General features: G+C 38.8%; 1 protein-coding gene across 1 annotated transcript in view; it reads right to left on the bottom strand.

Annotated features, from left to right (window-relative positions):
- Nucleotides 1-1,421: 1,421 nt before the first annotated feature.
- Nucleotides 1,422-12,981, bottom strand: part of LOC123457249 (vomeronasal type-2 receptor 116-like) — a 42,064-nt gene continuing 30,504 nt past the window's right edge. The window contains exons 3-7 of the mRNA XM_045141216.1: nucleotides 10,045-10,330; nucleotides 8,870-9,676; nucleotides 6,560-6,787; nucleotides 6,130-6,253; nucleotides 1,422-2,326 (exon numbers count right to left, since the gene is read on the bottom strand). Coding sequence (XP_044997151.1) covers nucleotides 1,422-2,326; nucleotides 6,130-6,253; nucleotides 6,560-6,787; nucleotides 8,870-9,676; nucleotides 10,045-10,330 — 2,350 coding nt within the window. The remainder of the gene's footprint in view (nucleotides 2,327-6,129; nucleotides 6,254-6,559; nucleotides 6,788-8,869; nucleotides 9,677-10,044; nucleotides 10,331-12,981) is intronic.

The raw sequence follows: 12,981 nt of genomic DNA, 5'->3' as shown, positions 1-12,981 counted from the left end.
TTTCTTAGGTTCCCACTATTTTCCCTCTTAATTGTCTTCCATGGGGAATCATAAGGTAGATACTATGTATGTTTCTCCTAAGTCTCCCTGCATAAGCTTCTACATTCTATTCTCCATGTGCTGTGTCTCCACTCCAGTCTTTTGAAAGCCTCAGTTTCACTTAAATGGGCTCTACTACCCTCCACATATTTTTTTTGTCTCAATATTAGTCTTTCTTTACAAACCCCAATTTTTGTTAAATTATAAACTATGCTGTGTTTCCTATTTCCCACGTGATAATGACTCTTCTCTAACCTTCTTCTTATATCCCAATATCCCTAAAATAAGACAAATTTGTGATTTCTCCCTAAATAAACTTAATAATTCATAATTTACCTGGCTTGAGTTTATTTTATCAATACTTTGTTAAAAATAGATCAAGTCTGCAAATTTGGGTTTGTAAAGTTATGGGATCCTCCAAGCCCCCTGAAAACATGCATCATTCTTACCTTTGAAATACACTTTGCATTACTTTAGCAATTAAGGTGATTGGCAGTCAAAGTATCCCAACAGTATTTCTCAGTTTGTTGCATGGTGCTGTGTATGCTGAACTCATGATGAAGGTTATCATAACAGTGGGAATGCACTTGAGTGCAAACTTCAAGGTGAGATGGTAATGAAGATTGAGGGAGGGATGGTTACTACAACACAGTAAGGCACACCTCTTAATGACTGATCTTCAACACTCTCTCCTCCCAAGGACTCTTGGGAGACAAGTGACCTAAAACCATAGCCACTAATACTGGGCCATGCTTATATAACACACACACACACACACACACACACACACACACACACACACACACAACCATTACTATCCCATGTTAACAAATATGTAAGCGAGATGCAAGGATTTACGTCATAACAGTGTCATAGCTGCACAAGTTATTTATGATGGTCAGCCAATTAAAGAACAATTGTAAGCAATGATATCAATGTAATAAGGAATTCCTTTCTCCATGGTTTCAATATTTCAGCAATGTACATTTCTCATTGACTAAAGTCCAAGACCATAACAAGATTTGCAGAATCCGAGCCCTCACGTCATGTCATACAAAATTCTGCTCAATAGGTATCATTATATTCATCATCCTATGGGTAACCAGTGATACTGAGTCCAATGTTATGTTCATGGATAGGTCATGTCCCTATGTGTAATTTTCTTATTTAAAACTCTATCAATCATTGTCTTTCTGGTACAAGATTTGACTTGTCTAAGTAATTCATGTTAGACCACTCATATGATACATAACTATCGCTGAGAACAAATGAAACTCACTTGTGTGGGGGTGCAAAAAACTAAATGGGATAAAAAAAGTAATGTTATCATGTCTTCAGTCTCTATAGCAACCTTAGTTTAAATTGTAAGGAAAGATATAGATTCAAGAATTGATTTTGTATGTGACCTTGGGAAGAGAAATTCTATCTCGTCGTAGCAAAATAATGTAGCACTTGGGGACAAAGATGCAACCCAATAACCCAGCACTGGAGGCCAGGATTGAAAAGACTTCCACAGCCACCATGAATTTTCCTTGGCTGCTTTGGTAGACAGGGAGGAAGGTGACCCACACACTGCAGAACACCAGCATGCTGAAGGTCAGGAACTTGGCTTCATTGAAGGTGTCAGGCAGGTTCCTGGCCAAGAAAGCCACCATGAAGCTCACTATGGCTACAGATCCAAGGTATCCCAGGACACAGTAGAAGCCAGTGACTGAGCCCTTGTTGCAGACGATGATGATATGTTCATATTCAGAGTGTGCATCTGTGTCAATAAAGGGAGGAGATGTTCCTAGCCACACTGCACAGAGAGTAATTTGGACCAGGGTGCAGGTGGGAATGATGTAGTTAGGTGCCCCTGATACCAACAGCCCCCTCATCCTTCTTCCTGGAGTGGTGACCTTGAAGGCCAGGACCACAGTAACTGTTTTGGCCAAGACAGTGGAAACAGCCACAGTGAAGAGAACTCCAAATGTGATCTGCTGCAGGATGCAGGTAACAGTGTTGGGACGTCCAATGAAGAGCAAGGAGCAGAGAAAACAGCAGTTGAGGGAGATGAGCAGAATGTAGCTGAGGGTGCGGTTATTGGCTTTCACGATGGGAGTGTCTTGGTGCTTCCAAAACACCCCAAGAACAAGAACTGTGAGTACAGAGAAGCCTAGTGACAGGCAGGCAAGAGTCATCCCCAAGGGTTCTTCATAAGACAAGTAGCTCACAGATTTCTGCAGGCAGTTGGTTTGCTGTACATTAGCGTACTGGTTACCTGGACACTTCACACACTGCTCCCTGTCTGAGGTAGAGAGCAAAGACTCATCAATATAGCTCCATTTTTCATGTGTCACTGATGTCTCACATAAGTGTGTCCACCATGTTCCTTCTGTTTTGGCATTGACAGAAAAATAAGTGTATTATCCTGAAGAAATTACTCAAAATTAATTGTTCTCACATGTATGGTGAAGGACACTTAGGAACCATTATTACTTTCACTTATCTCACATATGCAAAGTAGTTTATTTATCTTAATACTCCTTGTGTCAACACATTCAGATTTATAATAAAAGTCTTAATTTCTTGGTGTGGTGTCTCACACCTTATATCACTCACTTTGAATGCTGAGGTTGGAAGACTACTGAGAGCTTGAGACCAGCCTTCAGTTACAGAGTGAGTTCCATGTCAGTCTTGGCTAAAGTGAATTCTTGCCTCAGAAAAAAACTTATACTTGGCAATTCATGAATTGTATATGTAATATATGTAATTATTCTGACTGTGCATTCAAACTTAGTGTGAGAGCTAGTACATTCTACTATCTGAATCTAGGTGGAGCTCTGTGGTGGTTACTCACAGTAGGAAAATTCAAATCTTCCCCTATTATATGGTTAAGTGATAGTAACTTATGATTAAAACTGGACACCAGGATATAATTATCATCAAAAGCTGTATACCATCACCTTGGAGAAGGTTTTGCAACTTAATTTTGAGAGGACATGGTCAGCATCTATGCGTTTTATTGAATTTTACTTCCTATATAATCTTTTGTCTTAGTAATTTATTCAGGACCTATTGAGAAAGCAGGATGAGAAATATCAATTAACAAATTATCAAGGAATAGATGATGTGTAGTGAGAAAAGGAAGAAGTTTTCACTCCTAACTGTGAGATAGGTTTTGTTATGACATATGTGAATATTTAATTTTAAATATGTTTGCTCATTAGATAAACTTGTAGAATATCTTTTTATATTGAATATGTACAATGAAGAAAATACCTTTATTTCTTTTAAGTGTATAAATGTGTGTGCATTTGTGGTGTGTGTGCATGTGTGCACACACATGTACAAATAGCTTTGTGTTTTACATGTTTCTTTCTGAGTGTGCATGGACCTGGGTGAGTGGGAATTTGGAGACTAGAATTCAGCACTGGGTAGCCTTTTCAATTGTTGTTCTCCTTATTCTTGAGACAGGCATCATTACTTTGTCTGGAGCTGAGGAATTGGACTATACATCACCACCCACTGTGAGACCTGCCAACAGACAAATGCCTCCTCTGGTAAGGTACCACCAATGGAGGTGAGAGATCAGGGAACATAGCCAGGTAGATAATGGGTAGTTGACTACACTGAGGTAAAGCCAGATTATTGTGGATATAAATATTTTCTTGTTTATATTGACACCTTTTCAAAATGATGGAAGCTTTCCCGACCATATCTGAGACATAGTCAAAGTGTGACTAGGGAATTGTTAGAGGTGATAATTCCCTGCTATGGGTTGTGCCTCCAGATTAGATCAGATAGAGGGCCTGCCTTTGTGTCCAATCACTAGGGAATTGACCAAGACATTGGAGATTAATTGGAAATTACATTTTGCCTATCATCCTCAAAGTTCAGGACAGGTAGAAAGAATTAATCCTAGAGACTGATGAAGGATGCGTGGTACTCCTTCCCTTTGCCCTGTGGAGGGCCAGGTGTACCTCTTATGTAAAATGAATTACTCCATTTAAAAGTATGTATGGAAACCCTCCCCCAAATCTTGCCCCATATGGGTCTTGAACAGATAACTAACTTTACTAATGAAATGCTTCTTTCTATCCAAATCTTACAAAGAGTACAGGAACCATTGTTCCAGCAATCAAGGCTGTTTTTCAGACTCACTCTGTTAGCCCCCATCCCTTTCAGCTTGGTGAAAGAGTTTAGATCATATAAGAGACACTATATAGGGACATTAGAAGGGCCCCCACAATGTCATCCTAACCACTGCAATTGCTGTGAAAGTAGAGGGGACAAAATAGAAGAGCATCAGACTTACTTTTTATGAAACAAAGCCTTTGTGTGGCTTTAGATAAAATTTATTGATTTTATACCAATCAGTTAGGAATAAATCCAAAATACAATGGCTTTAGTTAGAGAAAAGTATCAAAGAAAAAGAACTTCAGAGACAAGACACTAGTAATTGGTTTCAGTCTATGTTTCGTTTGTCTCCATGGCTTACTTCCCTTGTCTCTTCTATTGCTGGCCCCCTGATACTACTGCTCTTAGGCCTTACCATAGGACCCTGCATTATTACTGCTCTAAGTAGATATGTAAAGAATAGAATAAATTCCATTAAACTCATGGTATTGTGGACACAATACACCCCCTAGATGAAAATACCCTAGACACTGTTCTTCACAAATCAAGGATTTAAGTTAGTGTCATATCAGAGGGGGAAATGGAGAACGGAATGTGAAAGGAATGGGATGATCTCTCTGTGCAATGCAGGTGTTTGCTGTTAGTTAAGGAATGGGATTATCTCTCTGTGCAGTGCACCATGACCTTCCTATATCTCTTTGTTTCTAAATAACTTTGTGATGACAAAGCCTAGACTGTTTCTTTCCTAAGTTCCTCCTATGTGATGTATGTAACCTTGTGACTTCTTGTAATAGTTCTCCCTTATTTAACAGAATGTGATTTTGTGATTTAACTCACAATCCTTTTTTTTTTGTTTTTCATTTTTAAACTATAAGCATCATGTAGTTATTTCCAATAAAAGCTGACACTCCTAACAGATCGAAGCTGCATCTTGAGATCTTGAATTCTGGGATGAAGCTTTCTTCTTCTTTCTTTTACCTAATAAAACTTTGATACACACAACAACAACAACAACAACAATGACAAAAACAATGGATTGAAATAATAAAGTATGTATTTTTTTAGTAATTCAATAATTTATCCTTTTAAAAGTATATAAATGTATATAGGTCTCATCCACAAGGTATATATGAATGACATTCAGTGGAAACCTTCCATTTTCGTTTTTTCTTTCAAAGATTTTAATTTTCTGTACCAGAGCAATACTGTAGTTTTACATGAATCTCACATACATTTGTACTCTTACACATTGTTTGCTATATATAAGAGAAGTTCACTGCAAAATGCTCATTGGAAAATGAAATTCAAAATTTTCAAGAATGTACAGATCCTACTTAAATAAAGAATCTGAAATATACACAGTAGTATGTCAGACAATTCTACCTTCTCCCATTTCTTTTTCTCACTTTTAGATTATGGCATGGTAAAAGTTCTGTTTTCTCCAGAATTTCCAAAACTAAAAATTAAACAAATGAACTTCTCACTGTGTAGCAAATCCAGGGCTTGTACATTTCAGGTTATTTCTGTACAAATCTAGGGGGTAAAATAATGCATACTTAAGGGAAATCTTACATAGACTTTGAAACAGAAGTATATAGGACATTTTTTTACAACAATGAGTTGAGTAATAGGGTGTACATATTTTAAGGGGCAATGTTGATACATAAACTCAGTGATTAGTAAGACAGAAGAGATTCTTTTCTTTTCTTTTCTTTTCTTTTTTCTTTTTATCAAAGTATGTTTTCACTGTACCTCATGCCGACCCGGAATTCACGATAGAATATCAGAGTGGCCTCCAACATGCAGAGATCCTCCTACCTCTATCTCCCAAGTGCTGGGATTATAGGAACATGCCATGAGGCCTCTCTGATTTTATTCTTTTGAATTTCCTTCCTGGACCCTTGAAATCCTCCTGTGTATTATAGAAGATAATCAATCTGAGGCACATTTTCCTTTCTCACATGAAGTTACCTGTCTCATTGGAAATCTCATTTTTTGGGCACCGATAGCAATTGAAGCAGCAGGCTGCTTGTCCCTCTTGATGGTATTTCTTGAACCCAGGACGGCATGGCACACTGCACACTGAAGGCAGGATCTGAGGAAATTTAGATATGTGTCAGGGAAAGAAATCTAAGATCCTCCTCTCAAACTAGACAATGTTAGATGATTGGACCATGAAAAATATATTTTTAGTGCTTGATGATCATAGTAATTTTGCTATGTTGTATAATGTCTTTATATAATCATATAGAAACAAAATCACGAAAAATTACAGTTGTTATCTAATATTTAAAAATTTTATAAAGTATATCTAGGAATCAATATATGATGAGGAAACACATATTCCAAAAGAGTGTGGTCATTAATGTCTAGCGTAAAGCAACACCACAGGACAACCCACCTGTCTACTTCCTGTGTCCCACACTGCCGTGTCTTCAGGTAAATACAACTGCTGACCATGTGGAAAATGTGGGGAAAACTGTCCTAATTTCACCTTTAAATCAATTCCATGGGGGAAATTCCAAATGTTGAGAACATCATACTCATCACTTACTTGTCCTTTGGGGTTCATATTCACTACATCTCCAATAGGGTTAATAAAGAGAACATTCTTCAGAAAAGCATGTACCTAAAAAATACACATTATTCCATGACTAGAAAGGCCCACATGCCATGACTGAATGCATGATGTAGGGAATGCCCTTTATTTTATACTTCTTCCTTGCTATGCACATTCACTGCTGAAAACAAACTGGTAAAATACGTGACTTTACACAGATCATTTAAAAATAGCGTTATGGTTTTTATAATATTACTTTCTTAGATGGGTGTGGAAGTACATGTCTTCAATCTGAGCACTCAGGAAGCTGAAGTAGGAGGATGACTGTGAGTTCAAGGCCACCCTGAGATTACAGCATAAATTCTAAGTCAGCTGGGGCTGGAGTGAAACCCTACCTTGAAAATCAAAGGAAAATAGAAAATGATAATAGTTTGTCTTACAAAAAATGACAAAACAGTTGCTAAAGAAATAATAGGTAGACTATACACTGTGAAAAATATCAGTATCAACATCTAAATCGTCTCTGGTTGCTTTTAGAGCTTCAGACATGAAAAGGAGATTGGGTACATGGTTAGTTTTGGAGGAACTACTTTATGCCAACTATGGAAACTCTCTCCCAGATTCCTGAAAACAGTTTTTAGAAGCAGGCATGTCAGTACATATCTTTAGTCCCAGTGAGAGAGAGTCAGGCAGCTTTGTTAGGCAGCTAGGTTACCTGGGCACCTGAAAGTTAGAAGCTGGAATCTCTTTGGACCTATCCTTCTAGTTTCTACTTTGCTAGAGATCAAAACATGATCTGATTTCTCATCTCTTCCTTAGGTCTGTTTTTCCACACAAAGCCTGGACCCCTACTGGGAGGGAGTTTCTCCTGGGATTTAAATCTAGTCCTATCATTGTAGTTTCTGAAGTTCAGCCCCTGAAACTTGGTGTCATGAGTCGCCTCTTCCTGAGACAGCCCCTACCCCAGACCACTTATTGTCTCTCTGGCTCACCTTAGCCAGAAGGTAGGGCCCACCACTATAAGCTTATAAAGAGATGCATGTGAGGTTACAAACCTCTTTTTCTTGGTAATCCATTCAAACTTATGTTGAATTTCTCCTTGCGTTGGCCTGGCTGGGCTGAGCTGAGGCGGGTCCCCCTAACACCTACTTTCCACATGGACTCTTTACCCCCTCCCGCTCTCCACATGGCAAGAGCTCTTTGTACTTTCCTTTCATTCCTTTCTGTGTTTTCTTCAGGACCATCATGTGGGCTCTCAAGCTATGTGCAAGCAGTCATTTTCCTTCTCTTGTCTCTGTACTTCATTAAATAAATATAATAATTTATTAATTACTCTTCTAAGTCTTATTTTATTCATTACTTTTGGTTAATAGTAGACATGAACCCACGGTATGGGGTTCAAGGACCTTCTGGGCCCTTAACACCTCATTTTGGGAGGCTGAGTTAGTAGGATCACTGTGAGATCCAGCCCAGTCTAGGGTTACAGAGTTATTTCCAGTGTAGACCCTGCTTTAGATAAACAAACAACCCTCGCCCCCGCAATCCACCTTGTTCTTGTTACTTGAGGAGCAGGATTTTACCAGCTCTTCATTTATAGTTTATATGGTAAAATCTGTGTTTATATTTCAAGTAAAGAAAAAGTTGCCAGACCTGGTAATGTATGCCTTTAAACCCATGACATGGATCACTACGTGTTGTGGCTACCCTGAGACAACATACTGAATTCCAGGTCAACACCACCAAACTTAAGCATTATATGGAGGTCATCTTTCTCCAAAATCATTGAAGGTCACTAAAAGTTTCCTTGATTTACACTAAATTTATTTATTTACTTATTTTAATTTTGGGGCAGTGTTTCTCACTAGCCAAGTGTGAACTGGAACTCATCCTTTGTAGCCTAGCCTTGCCTCAACCCACAGTAATATTTCTGTCTTAGCTTCCCTAGAGGAGATGTCTGTTAGCAAAGCTCAGTCATAGTCTTTTTCATGACGTATACACACATAGAGTTTTACTTGCTTGGACGTGACAAAATACAGAAAACCTTGTAACTGAAACAAAGAATCCTAGAGGAATAGGCGTGAGCATGTCTTGACAACATTGAGGATGACATATTGGTTGAAAGTAAGTACCAGTGATTTTAAGACACTATACCTGAGTGCATGAACCATATTTCATAAACTCATTTCCTATCCTCTGAGAATCTACTTGTTGAAGAATCATTTCATGGAGGGCATGGGCCACAGCATACACAGCATTGTAGATGTTGTAAAATTCTTCATCCATGTCCATGTCAAAGCTGTGCCTTGAAAACCACTCCAGTGAAGGGTTGGAAGAATAGTTGTTCAGTTTTTCATAGTACGATTTGTAGAGAGAACAATTAAAACCTATCCACCTTGATCCTACAGAATTAATGTTTTCTGTATATTTGGAAAAGTTCATTGTCTGGATAAAAGGTTTTAAACTAGAAATCTCACCATGGTGGTGTACGAAAGTGAAAGACCAACGGAATGAGAAACGGATGAAGTTTCCTTTACATGGGAGGAGATCCCACTGTGAGGTGGTGACCCAGATTCTCCATGTGCCTAAACATTCCCATTTTCTAAAGCTCATTTCCATAATAGGGTTAATGTCACCATAAATGACAACAGCATTTGCCGATGATGTGAAGATTGGATAACGCATATTTATAAAAAATGTCAATGTTATATCTGCGTTCATAGGGATCATATTCACATATGCTAGACAGATGCCATATCTTTGCATTTCTACTCTCAGGTTAGAGAGAAATTGAAAGCCTTGGTCATCTTCTGAGATGAACAGCTCCACCCATGTCCAGCTGAAATGAAGCATCAAGGAAACCATGGCAAGGGGCAGGTTTGTATCCTTGGGAGCCACCTGATAAAGATAAGGAAACTTCTCCCGGTCACTTAGTGTAGGATGAAATGGTCCGTAGGAAATCTAAAGAAAACAGAACATTGGACTCTACAAAAGGAGAAGGATTTTGTCAGGCACAAGGTAACTTCTGACTGACCTTTTAAACCAGCAGAAAATGGAAGAAAATCTTGTTCATGCTATTACCACAGTAATATCTTATTTCCCAGAACCTGATAGGAAATTGCTGACCAGTGCATCCTCTAGTGAATCTCATTTTCTCTTACCTTGTTCTTCTTTTCTATTTCAAGCAAGTAAAGGTTAATAATCCACCAACTCTGAGTGTTTACCAGTTCAGTTAAAATCATGATCAACATAGGCATGAACCTTGTCCAGTTACTAGAAAATGCCACTAGGAGACTGAGTTTCAACTCCCTCTGTAGACTCAGACTCACCTGTGGCCTTGCATAGAGCTGCATGAGTGGTGCTAGTCTGGCAGATCCTGCCCATGAGGGTCCTGTAAGTGCTATCTGACATGCTTTCTGCTCACACATATAATTCGGAGCATCCTTCATGAGATTTGGAATTTCATCTTCAATACCAAACACAGAAAAACTCTTACAAATCTTAGAAATGGAATGCAATTGCAACGACACATTGTGTAGTAGCTGGGAGTTATGGTTAATATCTTCCAAGGCAAAAATCAATGCCAGCACATGCTGGAACCTTCTGATTGGCAATCTGAAAGGGGAGCACAATCATCATCATGGATGACGTGTCATTCATAAGCTTCATATCAAGCACACTGAACATTATGTACCAAATGACATTCTCCCTGAACTTCTCTTATTGATCATGTTCCTTCTATTATGAGGATGGGGGGACATGGCATCTTTAGAAGCTAGTAATTGAAAACTCTTAAGAGTAAAACAATTATAAATAAGTTTATTCTCATTGTTGTGGTGGTGTGAATGTGAAATGTTCTCTGTACCCCATGTGTTTATTACTAAGTTTTAGACTCAATCCCTAAGTAGTGAAACCATTGGCAGGAGGAGCTTTGCTGGAGGAGGTGTGTCACCATGGGTGGGTCTGGCTTTTATAGTCCACCCCCTTGACATTACATACTAGCTTACTCTTGCTGTTTCTTTCAGCTGAGGTCGAAAGATGTGAGTTCATGCTGTCTATTCTCGGTATGTGCCCACACTGTTATGAAATTTCCCCTTATAATTTCTCTTAAGTTCCAGGGAGCTGAAATAAACACTTTACTCTCCTAGTCTACTTCCTGTCAAGCATTTTGTCCCAGCAAGGAGAAGTTAACTGCTACTAAAATTGGTAATGAGAATTGCAGTGATTTTGGTGAAATAATCCTGACTACCTGGTTCTTGCCTTTTAGAACTGGGTTTCTAGAGGAAGATGGAAGCATATGTAACTTGGACTACACAAGCAGTGCTAGAAGCATTGCTTGGTAGAATATTCTAGTAAGTGTTTGAAAAACCTAAATGCAGATTGAGGTGTGAACTGGGAAGGCTTGCCATTTGAGGTTTCAGAGTGAAAAGAGAATGTTTTTTGCGAAATTGGCTAGAAGCAGTTTGTGTGATATTATGGTAGAGAGGCTGGCTGAAGTCTACACATGTGCAAGAAATTTGAGCAATGTTGAACTTAAGAGTAATGGACAATTGTTTGATGGAGGAAATCACAGAGTAGAAAGATATGAAGGATATAGAGTTTGTCATAGATTATTGTGTGGGCTCTCTTAGGCTCCTTTAGCTGAAATATTTTTAAAAGGTTAACATCATTGAGGATATGCAAGTTGTTCTCTTCTTGATAGTAGGAGAAGTGCTGGTTCATTTCAAAGGAAGAACGGAAGGAAGAATCCTGAAGGAGATGAATGTTCTTAAAAATCATATTGGATTTACAACTATGTTGGTATTCCTTAACAGGTAGTGGTTTTGGAAGCATTAGGATGCCGGAAGTTTGCGGCATTAATTTATACCATTATTTCAGAAGTCATAGAGGGTAGAAAATATGAGTAAAAATAAAGGACCCTGTAGGGAGACCCCTGAGCCCATGATATGGGTTACAATTGATACTACATAATTTTGAAGATGCCAGGCAACAACAAAGGAATCTTCTTGCTTAAGAAGACCCTGTCCTGGCTACAAGCAACAGAGATGGAGGGACATAGAGGCTGAAGTATTTTGGAGCCCAGAGGATTTCATCTTATGACTCAGATGACAGAGAGGAAAATTTAGATTTTAATGCCATATATACATATATATGCCAAATATATATATTTGACAGAGAAAGAGGGAGAGAGAGAAAGAGAGAGAAAAAGATAGAGAGAGAGAGAATGGGCATGCCAGTGCCTCTAGCCAATGCAAATGAACTCCAGATGCATGCATACCCTGTGTATCTAGCTAAAATGGGTTCTGGGGACTCAAACTTGGGTCCTTTGTTTTTGTAGGCAAATTCCTGAACCTCTAATCCATCCCTACACAGTTCTATGCTTATTTTTTAAGCATATTTTTTTCATTTGAGAGAGTGAGAGAGAGAAAAGTGTAACACTAGAGCGTCTGCCATAGCAATCAAACTCTAGATGCTTTCGCCACCTAGTGGGCATATACGACCTTGCACTTGCCTCACCTCTGTGCATCTGGCCTATGAGGGATGTGGAGAGCTGAACATGGGTCCTTAGGCTGTGAAGGCAAGGGCCTTAGCTGCTAAGCCATCTCTCCAATCCATCTATGCTTATTTGTGATCTAGCATTGCTCTAGTCTTTACTTACTCTTCCCTCATTTTCTTTTCTTTCTCTCTTTTTTTTTTTTTTTTTTTTTTTTTTGAATGGGAATGTTTCCTTGGTGCCATGATGTGGTGAAGGCCTAAGTGACTTTTGTTTTGATTTTACTGAGTTCACAGTTAAGATAAGGTCTTGTGTCCCTGATGAGACTTTGGACTTTTGAACAGTGTGGGCACTTGTAAAGACTATGAGGACTCTTAATGTTGGACTGAATGCATTTGGAGTCAGGAGAAGGCCATGAGTCTATGGGGCAAGTGGCTGAATGTACTGGTTTGAATGTGGAGTGGTCCTCATTGCCTTAAGTGTTTGTGATTCTGCCTAACACTTATATCCTACTGGTGTGGCCTTCAGAGAAAGTCTTGCTGGAGGAGGTGTGAGACTTGTGTGGGCCATGGGATTTATCATCCAGCCTCTCTTGCTTGTATTATCTGCATCACTCTTGCTTCCTCCCAGCTGATGTGATACCTGGCTATCAATACTAAATATGCTTCTCTACCATACTGAAGCTTCCTGTAAAAACTTTGTGCCAAAATAAACACTTTCCTTTCATAAGCTTGTTCCAGTTCATGTTTTGTCCCAGCAATGTGATAGTAAA

The sequence above is a fragment of the Jaculus jaculus genome, unplaced genomic scaffold, assembly GCF_020740685.1.
Source record: "Jaculus jaculus isolate mJacJac1 unplaced genomic scaffold, mJacJac1.mat.Y.cur mat_scaffold_140_1_98673_arrow_ctg1, whole genome shotgun sequence".
In the NCBI taxonomy this organism is placed as follows: domain Eukaryota; kingdom Metazoa; phylum Chordata; class Mammalia; order Rodentia; family Dipodidae; genus Jaculus; species Jaculus jaculus.
The sequence above is the reverse complement of the archived record's forward strand: the minus strand, read 5'-3'. Positions and strand labels throughout refer to the sequence as shown.